The 20,682-nt window shown below is 39.3% G+C and overlaps 1 protein-coding gene across 2 annotated transcripts in view; it reads left to right on the forward strand.

Moving 5' to 3' along the window:
- The window catches only part of fsip1 (fibrous sheath interacting protein 1), a 41,653-nt gene that overhangs the window by 13,319 nt on the left and 7,652 nt on the right, over positions 1–20,682 (forward strand). Inside the window, exon 8 of one of the 2 annotated variants that reach the window (XM_077537928.1) lies at positions 9,489–9,641. The exons of the other annotated variant lie outside the window; for it this stretch is intronic. Coding sequence (XP_077394054.1) covers positions 9,489–9,641 — 153 coding nt within the window. The remainder of the gene's footprint in view (positions 1–9,488; positions 9,642–20,682) is intronic. 2 annotated transcript variants of the gene reach the window in all.

A 20,682-nucleotide genomic window follows, 5' to 3' on the forward strand; every position in this document is an offset into this window, starting at 1 on the left:
AGCGCAAGAAAAAGAGTCTATTGAGGGCTTGACTTTGACGTTGGTGATTATTCTGATGAAGACTTAAGCTCACATTACATCTTAGCAGTAATGAAATTCCAAGTCTCATGATGAGTCAAAAGAGAAAGAAAAAAAACAAACTTGTTTTTTAAGACAAGTTCTAAAAATGGACAGAGAGAAAACAAAAATAACTTATGATGAATTAAAAATAAATAAATAATGTCATAAAAACTCCTAAATTACCTCAACCATTGATTGTTTAATGTTTTCGTCAGCAGAAAACTTCCGGCTTTTTTTTTTTTTTTTTTCGGCGAGTACCAGGGGTCATTTAGATAGTATTCATTGCTTTCGCCAACCCGGAAGTAAACAAAAAGAGGAATTGTGGGATATATCGGTGCTAACCAGTAACGTAAACGACACAGTTAACTTTTGACGGTGCCGTTAATAAACTGCGTGACTAACTATGTTTTGAACAACGCATATTTAGAGGCCGGTTAGTTAACGGCGGGTCAAGAATTTAACTGGCGGTTAGGGGTTGAACAGTGTTTAAAATAACCGAGAATTGAACAACCGGGCCCAGATTGTTTTACAAAAATGTTTGTATATTCATCCATCCATTTTCTATAGCCTAACGCTTGTATTCATCAGGATTGCATCTATTCCAGCTGACTTTGGGCAAGAGGCGGGGTAAACCATGGTGAGGTTGTTAGCCAATCGCAGAACCAAGGGAGAACTTACCATTAGGCAAACACAGGCAACTGCCTTCTCGTAAAGTTTTCTTCCATTTAAAGCAATTAATGTTGTGGTCTTAATTCATGCTCTTAAAACACCTAATCCTGTCATGATTGTTTTGAGTGCTGAATGGCAAGCAGCTAATTTGTTCATTATCACCAATAACTGCTCTTAAGTGTGGAGCAGGGGTTTGTCATACACAAAAAAATATTCAACACTAAAATAAAAAACAGCAAATTTACTCGTCGCACCTGCAAAAGTTAGATCACTGTCTGAAATTCTACGAGAACATGCCAGCACAGGGACAGTCTGGAGACTTGTAAACTGTTAATTAGCTTAGCTTAACTCATTCACTGCCAGTCGAGGAAAAAATAAAATAAAATCTTTGACGTCTAAAACCGTCTATGGCAGTGAATGTGTTAATGGCAAAATTCAACCTGTTTTCCCCTAGGACCTGTCTGTTTTACTAATTATGTCTCATTTAAAGTACTTTTAGTAGTTTTATCATGACACTCTCTTCAAATTGAGCGTTGAAGCCTGCACCCAATTGCTCACTGGCCCACATTTTGTCGCTTTGTGATAAGGGCCAAACTATTTTGCAACTAAAATGTGGGCCATATTGTTCTTGACTATTCACAGCACGTGTCAGTGGAAGTGCACTGGAAGTGCAAAAGACGCTTCGGCATAGATTCTGTCCAGATGCGCTTGATAGTCAACGTTGGCTGTCCTTTCGGTCTGTTCACATGTTCTCGTGTCTGTGTCATTCGTTGGAAAACATTGTGATTACCTTATGTTAGCTAAGTGATATTGACGAAATTGGGCATAGCCTTTGAAATAAAGTTTTGATTTGGGGTCACATTTTACAATGTAGGTCACTAGAAAAGGTTCATTTTGTTATTTATTTTACAGTTAATAATGGAGTATAGTACAGAGCTCTGCCAGAAGTAATTCAAGCCACATCTAAATTTATAAAGCCAAATTATAATACCAAAACACTTCAATATAATTTCCACTCATTTTAAGAGCACCCTTAAAAAGAAAGGGTTTACAGATAATTAGCTTTTGCTTCTATTAGCAGCCATTCAGCAAGACTCCGTTACTTCCTCTAACAATGAAGTTAGCTTAGCGTTTCCTAAACGCTCTCTAAACAGCCTCACTTGACAACATTCATGACAACTTTGAAGTTGTGTGTAACTTTAGCCACATATTTCCCCCAGAACTTTAGATCAAATTGCAAACAGCAGGACTTGGAGTTCTTCAACTTAAACGATTCCACTGTTTTTCATAACCTACAGTGCACGGGGTATGTAAAACTATCCTCATTGTTTTACGTAATATAGTAAGACATTTCAGCTACATTATTTATACACTGTGGCTACTATTTTTAGGTTATCGTATATTTCAGTGCTGGATCCTCCACAAGCAGGCGTACATGCCTTGCTACTGGCAGCAGATTCTTGGAGACTTACGAGTGAAAACTGTCTTGGTCGGAAACCAACAAACTCCTTCATGTGCAATCATCTTCATCCACTGCAGACATAAATCCTCAAATACTGGAAGGAATTCTACACAAGTTATTCGAAACCCAGCGAAGGGTTCCTTCGATCCAACAAGAATAGGGGCCTTGAGGGATGCTCATTGTGAGACTGCTCACTTGAAAATTCCAAATTAAAACTACCTAAAGGGTCATATCGCTCAATATCCTTTGCATTGTTTAGCAAACACTGAAAACAGCCAGTGTGGTGTTGGTGCAGTATCAGATTTGTGGATGTAGGATGCGTCACAAGGTTTTAATCTTTTCAGAAGAGATTTATCCGGACCACCCTCACTTCTGAAAAGGAAAAAAAATTAAAAAAAAAAGTCCAGATGACCCACAAACGAATATCTCCTAACACTTCAGGAATGTTCAGCTATCAGCAATCATCTACAAGGGGAGTCTTGATATGAAGATGGCAAATTAGAAAGGTGCTTTGGATGGATGAGGTTTAAATCGTTGGGAGAGGAGAGTCAAACGGCTACGCTGTTATGAGTTTGCCGGCCTTGCCTTCTTCCAAGAAACATGCAGCAGTGAAGAGATTTTTATTGTTGATCTATCTTATTCTTGAAAATCTATTCACATATAGCACACAGCTGCGTCCCAGCTGAACTTATTCTTGAAAATCTATTCATATTATATAGCACACAGCTGCGTTCCAGCACCTCAGAACTTGGCAGTTACAGGTCAGGCCTGCGTAAATGTCTGTGAGAAGAGAAATGAGAAAAAGAGAGCAGAGTCAACCGTCTCAGCCATCGCTTCCGAACAGCTCTCACAGGGTCTGCTTATGGCAAGCCAAAGCATGTGGACAAGCTTTGGCTGGTGGCCTGAGTCCACGTGGCACATGCTAGAGTCTTGAATGAACCATCTGCAGACAACCAGAAAAAGTCGAGGCGCATAGATAGAGCATATTGTTCTGAAAAACACCAGCCATGGTTGGGGGTGACTCAGCCAAGCTGGAACAGAAACTCGTTCCGCTTCGCCAAAGGCAACATGCTCCACTCTAGAGACTATTTTCAATTAGTGGTCGTCTAATGTTGAGACCAAGCAATTAAGATAGAACTATAACGTGAAAAATACAACAATAAGTCTGTACGTCAACATCTTTTGAAGAGTTTATGGCTTACCAACATGGGACCGTTGTGCTTCCATATGAAACAATGGTAGTCTTACAGGAAAGTAGCCTACTTTCTTTTGCCGTCTGGTGTGCTTTATTTTTTTCCATTTCCAATCTCTCTTCCAACAGCAATGTTATAAATCTCACAACACAAATCATTTGTCGTTCATTATAAGTTGCCTAGTAAGCACAGCAAAGTGGATTAGCAGAATCGCTCTCATTCTGTTCCCTGCTTATTTATGCGCCTTGAGTAGTCACTTGTTGAAAGACAGAGGTAAAAAGGTAAAAAGTGCACATGTACAGCAAAATGTGTTTTCTGCATTTAACCCAACCCATTGTCACATTTCTAAACCTAATGGTGTGCTTTTCGAGTCGTTTTGGTTTCAAAGCTATGCTAATTGCTAACAGTTTTCCAGTCTTAAAGCGGCGTTTAGTCCTCAGTCAGAGCTAACCTAAAGTTATGCTAACTGCTAACAGTTTTCCAATCTTAATGCAGAGTTACTCCATCAAAGCTAAGCTAACTGCTAATAGGCTTAAAGGCACTTTGTTGAGTTGTGTCAGTACTTTGGCTAACCTATAGCTGCTGACGGTTCCCAATCAATGCAGAGTCACGCCATGAACCTTACTTTTTTTTTTTTTTTTTTAAGTTATGAGAGAAAACCAGAGCACTTGGAGAGCATGTGAATGCCAGATAGTGTGCTGACCACCCAAATTACCATGTTGTGGTAAATGTTCACAATAAGGCTCATAGAATTCGATCCTTTAATAATGAAGAAAACTTCATCACTGAGCTAAATAACTTGAGTGCCTCTAAGGTAAAATTATGCCGTACAAAAGCTCAGATATAGAAAAATACTTTGTACATTAAAAAAAAAAAAAAAAAGCACCTTACAGATTACAAATCGAGATTATTTTCATCGAGGTATAGCCATTGAAGTGTTCTGTATTAAATATGAACTACAAATAACCAAGATAACAACACCAATTTATAAATAATGTGAAAAAAATAGTGTTGACTACAATGTCCTTTATGATTAATTCATAATGTACGTGTAAACAAGGTCATAAAAAAGTAAATAGGCTTGCACTTGTATAGCACCTTTCTACCCAGGTACTCAAAGCCATTGAACACTATCTCCTAATTTTACGTACTGATGATGTAGCATCAGGAGCAACTGGGATTTCAGCATCTTGCTGACACTGACCTAAATAGTGGGTGGCCCCAACTTGTGTTCTCCACTCTTGTTTTGAATGCAACAGTTGTTTTTGGAGAGCATGTACCACTGATGAAAGGGCCCACATTGGAGCTTTAAAATTGAGCTATTGATTGACGTGATATAAATATAGGTCAAATGGAAATGGAGCATTCAAGAACTGCTGAGTGCATGTGCGACTGCATAATGCAAATACTACTATTTTCCACAAGAACATTTATTTTGATGTGTGTCTGTATATGTTTGAAAAAAATAAATAAATAAAAAAAACTATATAAATCAAGCTGACTTTTGTCTAGATCAGTTGCGGCTCAGTAGACTGGATTTCCATTCTGGGTGTAGTTGGCTAGAATAGGTTCACTCCCCTGCCGCGAGTGCATTATCGCCACCCGCAGGACTGTGTAACAGCACTAACCACAATTTACGCTTGGTCTTGACAAATGCCTTGTTTTGCAAAAAAAAAATAAAAAAAAATTCAACTACTTGGTATAATAGATCATCACCATTAAAGATTTTGTTTCGTCTTGGGCGATGGTACGTCATCATTTTGCCGCTTATCTGTTTATTTTTGTTGTCACAGTGACAACTCCTGTGTGGAACATGTTGCACTGCTAAAATTGGTCACGAGTGTGAAATATGCTTGCTTAATCTTCTGAAAAGCATTCAAGTAGCACACTGACCGTGTTTATTCGCTCATGCTTCATAACGGTTGGCAGGCCGTCTTTGTTCCCTCGTGTTGTGGGGAAGTCAAATGAGCTTTGTGGTAACGTGAGTACATATTCTCTGGAGGTGTCACATCCAGCGTGATTGATCCCGTTCTATTTGTACTGACAGCAATTTTACAGCTGAGGACTATTTGGAGCCTCTAAATTTTGCTTCGTCCAATTGGGCAATTTAAAGCAACGGGGCTCAGCAGCCCAAACCCCAAATCATTCGTCTGATGTTTCTTCAAAAGTTTGACACGCTTTTGTTGAGAAATATAATTAGGTTTGACGTATTTTTCATCCCTCCCAAAAGTCTCGTGACCCAGATATCGTTGGTGGTGGGAATACCGGAGAAGCATGTCAAGAAGCTTCGTAAAGAAGAACAAATGTTGCGGCGTATGCTAACAACCCCTGGAGTGTGTTAAGGTCAAAATTGATATTCGCGCCAACAAGTGACTCATTACTACATTTAGCTGGAGCAACTGCACAGACTAATCAATCCAGATTTGCCACTGCCTTGACAAGGAATGTAAACATGCGTTTATTATTTCTTGCAAAGCAAAGCAACAAACAGGCTAAAGACCAGAAAGATTTAAAATAAATCCTGGTGTCAATGTACAAACGAGTGACAAATGTAAGGAAAACAACATGTGTCAGTTGTGGACCACCATGTCCTGCCAGAACAGCCTCAGTCCATCCTGACAAGTCCATGGAACTTGACTGCGGGGATGAAAGACATTCTTTCAAAAGATATTCCATCATTGATGGCGTAGTACAGAGGTTTGTCCTAATACCTTTTCCAAAAAGTCCCACAAGTGTTGAATTAGGTCACAATCTGGAGATTGTTCTTCCTCATGTCCAAGCACACACCATCCTGTGACCCCTCTGTCCTGCATGACGGCATCTGCGTGTCATATTGTCGCAGTCATTTGTTTTTTTTTGTTTATGTAGTTTTTGCACCAGCCTGTAATCCATCACAAATGTGTGTTGCTGTTTGTTTGTTTTTTGCTTTTATGTGTTGCACTGGTATTTTGTTGATTTGTGTTATTTAATTTTTATATTTGAAGCTGTTTATTTTTTTTTTATCTTTGACCGCCAAAAACGTTTAATAACGATTAGTAAAATCACGATGTATGCCGCCATAAACGTTAAATGACGTCAACTAGGTTTTTTTTTTTATTTTAATTTTTTATCAATGGCCAGTACAATGTCTCAGTGCAGCGCTGCCAGGTCAATGGCTTGTGGAATCAAAACAATCACTCAACCACAATTCATTCGCTGAATATTCTCCATTTCTAAATTGGCCAATGACGCATTCAGGAAGGACCATAGTGACAACATACAGTTCGCTATTTCATAGTGATTTACATAAATAAAATTGTTTCTCCCACATTTCTGTATTTATTGATTAACCTTGGAATCAATATCTAATCAATTCATGAAGACAATTTGGGATAGTCTGGTGATAGATCATTAGGATAATTTAGACAAAGTTGTTAAAAAAAAATGTTAGATAATTGTAAAGATCTACAAGTATATATCCCAATATAGAATTTTTCCTTTAAAAATACATAAATTAATTAAAAATTTCATTTTCTAGTACCTGATTTTAAACTCAGCCACTGTCGAAAGTACCAATACCTTTATGATTTTTTTTTATTTTTTGTTAAAAGTCGATTCTCGCCCCCGTACCGGTACTCGCCATTGCCCAGATTTTTCTAATAATGTGTCAAAAAGATGTTATCACTAAAGTGTAATATTATGCAGTATTACATTATGTGTGGATATTCTATCCTATTGTATTTGTATTGTCGCTGAAGGGTAGAGCTTCAGGACACTACTCCATTGTGTTTGTCCCACATGGAATAAATCCACTCTTCAAGCTTTTGTTCCAATTCGTTGCTAACATTCTCCTCCAGTGAGGAGTGCTCTCTTCTTGTCAACGGACATCAGATTATTCTTTAGTTGTTTTGTTTTTTCCCCCAAGTCCTTCTTTTTGGGCCAATGTTGAAATGTTAGCAGCTTGAATTCTCTTCACCGCATACAGCTGTAATTTCCCTAAAACTCCCTTGAAGCAACCAATTCCGATTTTTGTATTGCTTTGGTGCTCAAGCCTTTAATGCTTCCTCTCACGTCAAATCCTTCTGGATTCAGTAGTTGTTTTGAAAGTATTCTTTAAAAGATACATCATTTTGATTAAAAGATGTTTATCGGGCATTTGCACAAGTGACACGTCTAATCCAGAGAGATTTATTTATTTTTTTGTTCCATTTCCAAAACCCACAAACCCAGATAAATGCAAATTCTGGCTAAAACTGTGGTTGTACACATTTGTCATTTAAATCCATCAAAAATCAACCAATCCATTTTTTTTTTTATCAGTTATTTATTCCAAAATGCTAACGCTACTAGCAGATGGTGGAACTTGACGCAGTGTTGCTGTTACTGTCCTCTGCCTTGATCGTCATATGATGTGCTATTTCTGTTTTCATTGGTCTCTGTCTTTATTGATTTCACATTATTTCCTGGTGTCTTGTTTGATATGGTGGATGTAAACCAAGGGTGTCCAAACTTTTTCCTATGAGGGCCACATACAGAAAAATAGAAAGCTGCAAGGGCCACTTTTTTTTCAAGTTATTTATTAACACATTCATTGCGAGACCATCATTTTCCGTCTTTTTCCGTCAATGGCAGTGAATGAGTTAAACATGTTAAAAATCAATGAAGCATTTATAAATTGTTGATATAATGTACAGTTACTTATTGAAAACTGCTAACAGTCACAAGGCAAATATTGACCCCTGTGTGCCACTATAATAGATAAGCCTCTCTTCTGAGCAGCAGCTGAATCCCAACTTGACATTATGAACCACAACAAGAACAATCGGTAGTAAACACACCACACTTAAGAACTATTAACTCATTTGCTCCCAAAGACGTATTTATACGTTTTTTAATTTTTAATTTAATTTTTTATTTTTTTTAATGCTAGAGCATACAGAAGGCTTTAATGTAGCTTCGGCACTGAAGAAAACACTTGAAGCAATGGTAGTTGTTACAAAAACAGCCAGCAGGTGGCAGCAGAGTATAAGAGATCAAACAGAGCCATGTAGAAAAAAAAATACTCTTTTCCCCTCTGTTTTAAACAGATTTGGGATGAAACTTAGCTATATTCTAATGCTAATTGCGCCAAAATGGAAACAGATAGAAGAAAAAAAAAATTTCCCTGATGAAAGAAGAGATGCTAATTTTTCTTTTGGTAGATTCCATGTTTTATAGCAATAGAATACAATACTCTGTGGGCCTTGCAAAAGCAGTCAAAATCCAGTAAAGGGGTTGTTTCAGTGAAAATGGCTGGGAGTGAATGAGTTAATTGAATGTGATGTTTTCACAAATTGGACCTTGACACTAAGCAACAAGTGGATGAAACTATTTTTATTTCTGAAACTGAATTATTAGCTGCAAAGTTGTCTTTACGTAGCTAGAAATGTTTAATCCACCCTCTTTTTATTTATTTATTTTTAAACAGCATTGGAAAATTATTTTTAGTATTTGCCGCGGGCCGCCAAAAAATGTATGGTGGGCCGCAATTGGCCCCCGGGCCGTAGTTTGGACACCTCTGATGTAAACCTTCTGCCCGCCTCTCTAAAAATATGCTAGTACCTCTCCATGGATTGCAATGAATGGAAGCTCTTAGTAGCTTGACAGTCTTACACTTAACAGTAATTGAAATTGGTCCGATCTTAGAGAACGCTCTGTGTTCTATAGTTAATGTTTTTGTCATTAAGTAAGCTTGTTAATTATTTCCTGACAACCAAACCTTTCTTCCATCAAATGTCTGCACAAAATCCCCAGTCTGAGTGTCCTATTAGCCATTTCCACAGTTTGCCTTGCACTTAATCAACCAAGAGCGCATGTGTAATTTATGTGAGGTTGTTTGAGTACCTGATGTGATTCTTTGCTAAGCAGCGGCGAGCCACAGCAATGACCATGTCGCAAGTCTTGAAGCAATTTGAATCTTTCAACTCAAATTAATGATGATGAACTGCTACATGGACGGACTCCCAAATGTGGGAGCCATCAGCTGAGAGTGTGATTCTTGGACACTGCCCAAATACGTCCGCGTGCTCGTCGACTCCGCTGGCTCTGCGTGACAAAATCACCCGCGCGCGTCTGTTGTCTATCAGGGACGCGCCTCGGACATGGGCCCGAGGCGTGATGGCGACCCTCAGCCGGGAGAGAAGGTCCTGCAGGACATCAAGGAGAGGAGGACGCAGGAGAAGCAACTCCTGGAGATCCAACGGCAGCTGGACCTTCTGGGCCAGGACCAGGAGATGACAGTGAGTTGGCAGCAGCCATGTTTTCTCACACACTCACAACACAAAAATGCGCTTCATCAACACACCACCTGTGTTTCTCATTAGAACACCCTTCTTTGTTTATCTCATGCGCATACATGACAAATTATAACAAGCACAAAGTTCATATCCAGTGAGGATGATAATAAACAGTGCAGCATTTGTGTCACTACAAGCTCACTGCTTCCTTGTTCCCTTTTTTTTATCATTTTTCAGCAAGCTTGGAATCATTACATTTCTTTGTGTTGTAACATTTGCTTTGGTCAGTGCAAGCTTCCAAAGACAGTGATGCATTGATGTCCTTTTGTCCAAAGTAGTGTTTCGTACCTTCCTGGCATTCTCAGTTGAGACATGATGTCCAAGGTCCACTGTGTTCCCTGGAAACCGTTTGGAGCTCAGTCAGGTTTTTGCTTAAGGATTTACAATTACCAAAGAAGGGCCAAGAGAGCCTGAGTCGATGAAAAGGTGACTCTCAGTGTTCATTTTGTTCACCAGTACACTCCATGTCTGTCTTAAATTTGAAAATAAATAAATAAATAAATAATAATAATAGTAATAATAATAGTAATAATAATAATAATAATAATAATAATAATAAAATCACATTTTATTTTTCAATAATGGAGGATTTGGTGAATGCACATGGGTTCAGTACGTCCAACAAAGTTAAAGTGGAATCAACCTTAAACATTTCTTAACAATAATATGTTATATGTGACCTTGCTAGTCTAAGCATGACATTCTGATTAATATTACATTTGTGGAATATTAGCTCATTTGCTCCCAAAAACGTATAAATACGTTCTATTTTAAATGTTTTAAGTGTCCCAAAGACGTATTTGTACGTTTTTTATGTTTTTTTGTTTGTTTTGTTTTTGTTTTGTTTTTTCATGCTAGAGCATACAGAAGGCTTTGATGCAACCTCTCAACTGCAAAGAACTGAAATTTCTTTTGGTAGTTATTACACAAATGGCCAACAGGTGGCAGCAGAGCAAAGGAGATCAACCAGGGCCATGTTAAAAAAAAAAAAAAAAAAAAAAAAGCACAGTTACAATTCTAAATGGATTTGTGAATAATGATGAAACGTAGCTTTTTAATATACCTTTTTTCCAAATGAAAGAAGAGACTTTAACATTTCTTATGGTAGGTTTCATGTTTTTACAGTCACATAATATCCTGGGGGCTTTGCAAAATCAGTCAAAATCCAGTAAAACAGCCAGGAGTGAAGGGGTTAGTTATGAAGCAAAATCCAACCATTTTTGTCCATCTCAGGTGGCAGCCATTTTGTCAATGTTGATCAGGTGTCAGGTAACAACCAATCACAACTCAGCTTTAGAAAACAGGTAAATTGTGATTGGTCGTTGCCTGCACCAGAGCAACTGTGATGTCATCTTCAGTCGACAGCGAGTGACAAAATGGACGGGTAAAATCGGCTGGATTTTGCTGCTTAACTCATATTCCACAAATGTAATATTAATCAGAATGTCATGTTTAGACTAGTGAGGTCACATATAACATATTATTGTTAAGAATTTTTTGGGTGGTTGACTTCCACTTAAAGAACTACTGATTAAGACACATTCAACTTTGCTAGTCTTCAGCAACAAATCATCCCGTTTCTTCTTCACCTGATGGAATCTTATGACTCTTGACCTCCATAAAGCGTCTCTGAGTATCTTGTACCAAAAAAAAAAAAAAAAAACCCCACCAAAAACCAGTATTATTGTATAATCAGACACATAGTTTGATGCTGATCAATCCTGGCATGATGAAGCAAATGACTAATAGGAACATAAAAGATGTAAGGGGTAATAAAAACACTGACGTGGCAGTCATAGCTTGACTTCAAACAAGGCGGCATCATGACATGCAAACAGAATCTTGCCCTGGCTTCATTAAGCTTTTTGTTTTTTCCACTCCAGTCTGTAGATTTTTGCACTTAAACGTAGTGTCACTGTACTGTATATACCATCAGTAAAAGTTGGCTGACTTTGTCTAGTTTAGTAGACTTGTTTGTTTGTGAAGATTTATTTCTGGAGTTAGGAGGAGGGCCGATTTCCCACCCAAATCGATTACGGCTATAAAGTTGATTTTGAACACACCCATAACTCAAACTTGTCTTGTAAAAAGTGTGAAAAGTATTAGAGTATCATGCAAGTTTTCTGCATAGTTCTACTGTGGTCCAAAATTCTCAGAAACAGTATCATTATGTAATTTAACAAAAATGTTCCAATTCTGAGGAAATTCTCACGTTTTCTTACAAAAGTAGTTAGATTAGCACAATCTGATAGATCACTACAAGAGTTAAAAAAAAAAATGCTGATTGTCAACTAAGATAATAATGCTCCATTTTGATTTGGTCAAGTACATTAAAATCTTGATTTAATAGACTAATTAGGGGGAGGAGTCATCCGTTAGAGCCGACCGAATGTCTGTTAAATTGAAGTAGCCTGCATATTTTCGTGGACGGAAATTGTGGAGTACACTAAAAAATACTGTAATTAAATATTAAAATGTTTGAAACTGAAAGGTTTTCATGTTTATTCAAACTTACCAACACAGGTGCATGGTAAATTTAGCCGCTACGTTAGCGCTTCCTTTTGTCACCTCAGTTCTGATTGGATCCATAGATAACGGCTTGACAAAAAACTGTATACAGTACCGAAAAATAGAATGTTCTAGAGGCGTGTACATGATTAGCGCCTGAGTAAAAAAGAGACATAGATGGATAGGTAAATACCACACACTCCTTTTGAACTGCACGGCTACTATGGTGATGCTAAGCTAATGTTCACGCTAAACATGCGCACCACGCATGTACGAGCTTTGCCTTTGAAAGTTGCCCCTACCAAGATGGCTGCCACATATGCACATAGGCTCATATGTCTGTGAGCCTGCTCCATCCATCCATCCATCCATCCATCCATCCATCCATCCATCCAACCAACCAACCAAACCAAACCCACCGTCCATCCATCCATCCATCCATCCATCCATCCATCCATCCATCCATCCATCCAACCAAACCCACCAACCGTCCGTCCGTCCGTCCATCCATCCATCCATCCATCCATCCATCCATCCATCCATCCATCCATCCATCCAACCAAACCAAACCCACCGTCCATCCATCCATCCATCCATCCATCCATCCATCCAAACCAAACCAAACCCACCGTCCATCCATCCATCCATCCATCCATCCATCCATCCAAACCAAACCAAACCCACCGTCCGTCCGTCCATCCATCCATCCATCCATCCAACCAAACCAAACCCACCGTCCATCCATCCATCCATCCATCCATCCATCCAAACCAAACCAAACCCACCGTCCATCCATCCATCCATCCATCCATCCATCCATCGACCATCCGTCCACCCATCCATCCATCCATCCATCCACCCATCCATCCATCCATCCATCCATCCATCCATCCATCCATCCATCCATCCAAACCAAACCAAACCCACCGTCCGTCCGTCCATCCATCCATCCATCCATCCATCCATCCATCCATCCAACCAAACCAAACCCACCGTCCATCCATCCATCCATCTATCCATCCATCCATCCATCCATCCAAACCAAACCAAACCCACCGTCCGTCCGTCCATCCATCCATCCATCCATCCATCCATCCATCCATCCATCCATCCATCCAACCAAACCAAACCCACCGTCCATCCATCCATCCATCCATCCAAACCAAACCAAACCCACCGTCCATCCATCCATCCATCCATCCATCCATCCATCCATCGACCATCCGTCCACCCATCCATCCATCCATCCATCCACCCATCCATCCATCCATCCATCCATCCATCCATCCATCCATCCAATCCATCCATCCATCCATCCATCCATCCATCCATCCATCAGACTATAACGGTGTGTTTAGAGTGTACTGGACGTCAATATAATCCTTAAGTACCTCAAACATGCCTCATGGTTCGTTACTTACTACTCTAAAGAGTACTTGTGCTCGTCTGCTTTGGCCTCATTGTTCAAACAGGTGCATCAATCATATGTGACAGTCAGGAAACAAGTTGGTAACAATTACTAAAGCATCCAACTGCTCTACATTATTGAGGGATAAAAGCACAAACAATTGCAAACAGCCCATATGAGTCACTCAAAGGGTTCGTCTTATGGAAAAAATTGGTTCAAGTGAAATTAGACATTGGTGGTGGAAGTGCCATTCATCTGCATCATCTCGGAGGGGTGAACATCGACACTGCATGGTGTCTCTGAGTCGCCAGAAGTTTCCAATAACACCACAAAAAGTCACTAAATTTGTTGTTGGTTGTTTTGTTTTTTTTGAAAAATAGCACGGGAGGGGTCGGAGATGTCACACAGTTGGCAACATGGGATTGCCCTCACTTCATCGCAATGCCCAAAGGCTGTCCCTGGTCGTCCTGGTAATGGAAGACATGCTCAGCATTAGAATGAGACAGAACCACTCCCAGAAAACTGAGTATTTTCAACCCGAGTTTAACAAATGGATGCTAGGTGTACTGTAATTCGTCATCCTTCTAATTCTTCCTTAACCAAAACAATAGACATCACCATGTCCAGTTACAAAAACTCTGTTGTTTGCATTTGAGAGAACATTAACACTCACAGCGACTATAAAAATTCACTCTTCTTTTACAGAGATTTTATGGCATTTTGGCAGTAGAAATGGATGGATGTTATTTTAAAGCAATTCTTTTAAAATGACCGTATAGTATTATGAAAAGACAGCAACTTGGCCATTAATCAAGTTGTGGGTCTTATTTGTCTGTAACATCCGTTTCAGATACTCAATTCTTCAAGAGTGGTGAAATATAACGTCTGTAGGCGCCATACTGACTCTTTAAGCAGAGTTATTTTCTATTTGACAGCATCAACTTAAGGCAAGTCCTTAATGAAAAACAAGTGAACTCAGCAGTCAACCTCTTTGGATGAAAACAATCTTGAAGTCTACATTTGATGAGTTGTTTTGATCGTCAGTGTTTTATGATTTATGTGGATATGAATTTTTTTTTGACCTACATTTACTTTGATTTAGTCCCAGTTACAATATGCATTCATGCTTCGCATAAAATGTGGAGTATGAACTAGGGGGTTGGAGCCCATACCAGTTTACGGTCTGCAGGGTATGGAGAGTTGCACACCCCAAATATATAGTTGTTGAAACAAAAACATAAGTAGAGTTGGTTTTGCACATTTTTTTTTAATGTATTTCAGGTTTGTGTTTGTTGACCTATCACACGTGAGCAATGTTCTTTGATTTCCTTTCCAGGAAAAAGCATGACTTGGCGTGTCTTACATTGTTGTCATTGATAACATATTCCTCTCAAAATAAAGTACAAAAAAAAAGCAAACGATTCCAGAAAGATGAGATTTCCACGGAATTTCCGAGGACTGGTCTTATGAGGTTAGTTTTGTTTGTTCCTAGGTCAACTGGAAAAAGGAGAACAATCCCTCCATTTAGAGTAAGGTGGGACGGTTCCAAAAGAGGGTCTTGCTTGTAATTAGTCTAACATCATCAATCATACTGTCGTTGTTTGCACCGATTCTCTGTTGTCAGCCAACATCATGGCGCTTTACGTCCATATTTCTGACAGTGCAATACGGCTGTATTTATATATGAGCCAACAAAGTCATAATGGTGCACCTGCACAGTTTAAAGCGATTCAATGCAAGAGATGAATATGAAAATCTGCCTCCATATCTGTATATGTATATATATTAGGGCTGAGAATCTTTTACTGTCTCACGATTCGATTCGATTACGATTTTTGGGTCTAACGATACGATTCAGAATCGATTTTCGATTCTCGATTCAAACGATTTTCGATTCAAAATTATTTGATTGACAACTTATTTCTGCTTCAATTTAAAGATATGCACAACATTGTCATGATCTACTCCAGTCTGCTTTGCAAGACAAAATGACAAATGGAGACATTAAAGTGTCTTTTTTTCTTTTTTTTTTTTTTTTTTAAACATTTATTAATTTTGTATTGTAAGTGCTTTTTTCCACAAAAACAGCATGTGGGCTACAACTGCCTTTTCCCCTTCTTCTTCATTTCTAATTTAAATAAAATCGATTTTTGGATATTAATATCGATTAGATTCGATTAATAAATGAGAATCTCGATTCTTTTATGAATCGATTTTTTTTGGCACACCCCTAATATATATCTGTAACTTCTGTAACAACACCAGATGAGGAGTAATCTTGGAAAATTATTATTTACCAAAGAAAAAAAAAAGCCAAACAACGTATGTGGAATTATCAAAAATAAATACAAAAGAACAAGTTTTAAAGAAACGAAACACAACTGAGAACATAGCATGACAAAGGAATGTGACAATTGACAAGAACAGAAGCTAAAAACGAACCACCATACACAGAAAAACATCCACGCAAACTGACAAGAGGAACATTTTGTCGAGAGCTGATTGGTTGACACAAGGGATCGGGTCGATGGGAACGGGTGGAAGCAAACAAACCAAACTAAACAACAAAAACAGATCTTGACATGTTCAAATAGTAGCCCACTTCACAGGAGAGAAGTTTTGTGCTGATCGCTGACGTAGAAATGGACACGTGATGTAAGGACGTACTTAACGCCACTGTCATGGCTGCTCAGTGAAATATGGTTAACTTAAGTTGACCACAAAAACAATGCAAAGTAGCTTGCGATATTTTATTTATTCTAATCATAGGTGATTGTTTGAAAAAATGCAAACGAATTATTAGAATTCACAAGTCATTGCAGCGAGTAAGCTCAATAATTATTTTGCTGACAAAGCAAAAATCCTAGTGGGGTAGCCCAGTGGATTGTGGTGGTTGTAAGCTATTCTATCACTCTGTTTTGAACGAAAGCAAAGACCGCAGCACATGTTAGCGCCAGTAAAAGAAATACTCCTGCTTGGAAAGCCAATTTTCATGAAAGGATCATTCCTGCGGTGAAATATTGCACAAGTGCTGAGGTGAAGTAAGGACAAGGTGTCTTGAAAGACGTACCTTAGCCTGGACCCATCACATCATCCTGAGAACTGACATACTTCCATCCTGGATGATATCATGTGTTTACTAATGAAGAAAGCATTGTTGACCTTCATTTTAAGAAATTCCACATGTGTAGAAGGCAGCACATGGATCGAATATTGCCCTGTGCACGGAGCGCAAGTGGCCCCGGGGGTGCGTTGGACCATTAAGTTGACTTATGCGACTCGAGTCAGTGACCATGAAAGCCGAGCTTCTCACAATTTGTGTTAAAAGCTAACCTGCGCCCTTCTTTGAGTGTCCGGGAGTTAAAACAGTGAGGGGTGTCTTTGACGTACCGCCGTCAAAGTAATACTGGATAGCTTCATCCCGTAAGGTCACCAGCTATTTCTTTGTCAACAGAAAACAAATAGTTTATCACCATCAGAGGACGGGGAAAGACAAATGGCTCCGTGCATGAGAGCCAGATACAAAGACACGGTCTCTGGTCATATGGTTTGTGTCGAGATGCTGGACACAAAACAACAGGGCTGCTGCTTGTGGTTCTGGATAGCAGGTGGTCGAGAAAAAGCTCAAAGGGAGTATTATTGGGGTGCTTGGAGAATTGGGGCTATGAGACATAAAGGGCACTAAAATGTTATCTTCGGCTGCTTTTAATCTTCTGTTTCCTTGTGAAGTTTTTCAGACTCAACATAGTTGTTCGTGTTTTAGCGATAAATTCAGTGGAAGAATGCTGATGTCCGGAAGTACATACATGTAGTTTGTTTTCTTTTGGAAACTTCATCATGTGTCACAACCTCTTACTCTCCTGTGGTCTCGATGGATTACGGAAACTTTAAAGTACTGGATTGAGAGCTGTTGAAAAGGCTTTTCTAAGATTATCTGACTCTAAAGATAAAAGACAGACACTATAAAACACACTTGGCCATTTGAGCAATATGGAGGAAAAGAAAAAAGAGGTTAAGTTGTTTTACAGTTACAGTATTAAAAAAAAATATATAAATCCTCAAGTCCTTTTTTCATCTCCGTAGCAAATTTAGGGTCATTAAATGACTCACAAAAATGAGAACAAAATAAAATTGATTAATTTGGCAAATTTAATATTTTTTCCAAAATCTATACTTTTGGTCAGTCCACATTTGTGGTTGTCATTTATACGAATTATTGACCAATCTAAAGTGTTGAAAATGGCTTGTTCTCTTTGATGACGCAATAAGTTAAAGTGGAAGTCAACCTTAAACATTTCTTGACAATAATGTATGTGACCTCACTAATCTAAACATGACATTCTGATTAATATTACATTTGTGGAATGTGAGTTATGAAGCAAAATCCAGCCATTTTTATCCATCTTTGCTACTTGCTGATCACTGACGATGACATCACATTTGCTCAGGTCTCAGGTAACGACCAATCACAGCTCACTTGTTTTCTGAAGCTGCGCTGTGATTGGTTACCTGAGACCTGAGCAACTGTGATGTCATCTTCGTTCGACAGCAAGTAGCAAAATGGACGCCCCCTGAGATGGATAAAAATGACTGGTTTTTGCTTCATAACTCATATTCTACAAATGCAATATTACCCAGAATATCATATTTAGACTATTGGGGCTGCATAAAACATATAATTGTAAAATTAAATAAATAAATTAATTAATTAATAATAATAATAACAGTTTGTGTACTGGTGAGGTAGCTTGTGATGTCGGCGAGCTAGGAGGGATGTTACCGCTGTGGCTGAAGCTATGGTGAGTCTTTGTGTGAGTATCTGGAATCACGTCTAAGTATTGGCGCAGGTAGTGTAATGCGATTTTAGTGAATTTGATCAAAGTGCAGGGAGGAAAATATGTATGGTGGATGTCATCGTATTTCATTCTTAAATACAACAGAACTTTGGGGGCCCACTTTACAACAGTGACTTCTTTTATATCCTGTATGTCCTTTCAAGGATTGTGCCATTTTTAAAGAATGAGAGAAGCCGCTGCGCTTGGCGGCAAATTAACTCGGCAAATTAACGGTGCAAAATAGACATTTGCACTGCCCCAAACTGAATTATGAGCATTGTCACTGAACAAATTAAACTCGTATCTCAAAGCACATTGGTATAAGTATCACAACCCCATCTGTCCATTGCATTTTCTTCCACTTATCCCAGGTTGCGGGACAGCTGTCTGTGCATGAAATGCACAGACTTCCCTTTGGGCACCTCCAAGTTCAACCGGGTTGACCCTGAGGCACGCCCAAGCCAACGACCTTTGACACTGCTTCTTCAAGCAGGATATTTTACTTTGTCATTGCCCTGCATAAATCGCACAGAATGGGAGGGGATTAAGGTCATCTGTAAACATTCGACGCGTAAAGGGCTGTGTCGAGGTGGCGTAGTTTTACATACCACTAGGGGTGTTAAAAAAAAAATAATCGATTCGGCGATATATCGCGATACTACATCGCGCGATTCTCGAATCGATTCAATAATCGGCAGAATCGATTTTTTTTTTTTTTTAGGATTCACACCTTGAGCATGGAAGAATGTTATATGAACGGCACATTAAGCCTTAATATTTTTATTTTAATGCTGTTCAAACATGAAACAGATTACAACCTCTATAAGACTGAAATTTCAGATAAATAAATAATACATTTTCATATAAATCTTACACTCTACAAGCTTACTGATTAGTATTTTCTAAATATGAATGAAAAAAAATCGCAACAATCGACTTAGAAATTCGTATCGGGATTAATCGGTATCGAATCGTGACCATTCGTATCGGGATTAATCGGTATCGAATCGAATCGTGACCTGTGAATCGTGATACGAATCGAATCGTCAGGTACTAGGCAATTCACACCCCTACATACCACTGTCTTCATTCACATACTCATATGTACGATGCAGGTTGCTGAGGATGACATTTGTAGTACCTTAATTGTATTATACTATGCAGGTTTTACGTCATTATTATTATTATTATTATTATTATTATTAGACAAACCCTAAAAGATTTCTTTCATCTAAAGGAATAGCCACAACATGAGATTTTTGAGTTTAAAACAATCTCATGTAACCGCTCCTTAAACTTTTGAGTCCTTCTCCATTGCCAGGACGGCTGGCGCTGTTCAAAAGAATTTCATGCCCAGTCAGTGGGACACATTTATTGGCCCATTTAGAGAGAGTAAAAATACTAACATACTTAATTGATTGCTGTTTTTTTTTAATGTCTCAGTGTGCCGATTTATGTCATAGTTGTGACAAGGCGGGGTCAGGTAGGACTCAGACGCAGGCGTAAGGTAGGCCACCAAGGCAGCAGGTTTATTTCCGGCCAACAGTGGTCTCCTCTCAAACTGAGAGGAGAACAGGGAGGGGAAAAAATGGAGAACAAAAAACGCTCCACTAGGGAGGAAAAAACAGGCAAAGGGTACTGGGGACAACAGAAAGCGCTCCGCTAGGGAGGAAAAAGGGCACAAGGCAAAAGGGGTAACGAAAGGCGCTCCAAAAGGGAGGAAAAGGCACAAAAACAAGGCAACAACGCTAGGCAACAGGAACAAGGACATGAGGACTGTGGACGCTTCCATGCACTGACGGTGACACTTCGGCACTGAGGGGAGAATGCAGCTGGCTTTTATTGTGTGGGTTGATTGGTGGCAGGTGGTGATAATCATGGGCGGGGACCGGTAATGAGTGAGCGGCAGGAAGGGCAAGTGACCTGGGGTGAGAGGAGAGTTAGGATTTCAAAGTAAAACGGGAAACATGGATAACAAAACAAAAGCATGGGCCGTCACGCCGGTGGCGGCGTGACAGTACCCCCCCCTCAACGGCCGGCTCTTGACGGCCCAGGAATGTCAGGGTGTTCAGCATAAAAGTCAACAATGAGTGAGGGGTCAACGATGAACCGGGAGGGGACCCATTGCCTCTCCTCCGGGCCGTATCCCTCCCAGTCCACTAGGTATTGTCTCCCGCGGCCCCGATTACGAACATCCAAAAGTTTTCTAACCTTGTAAACGGGGCCGCCTTCA

Source organism: Festucalex cinctus, chromosome 12, assembly GCF_051991245.1.
Source record: "Festucalex cinctus isolate MCC-2025b chromosome 12, RoL_Fcin_1.0, whole genome shotgun sequence".
Taxonomy (NCBI): Eukaryota; Metazoa; Chordata; class Actinopteri; order Syngnathiformes; family Syngnathidae; genus Festucalex; species Festucalex cinctus.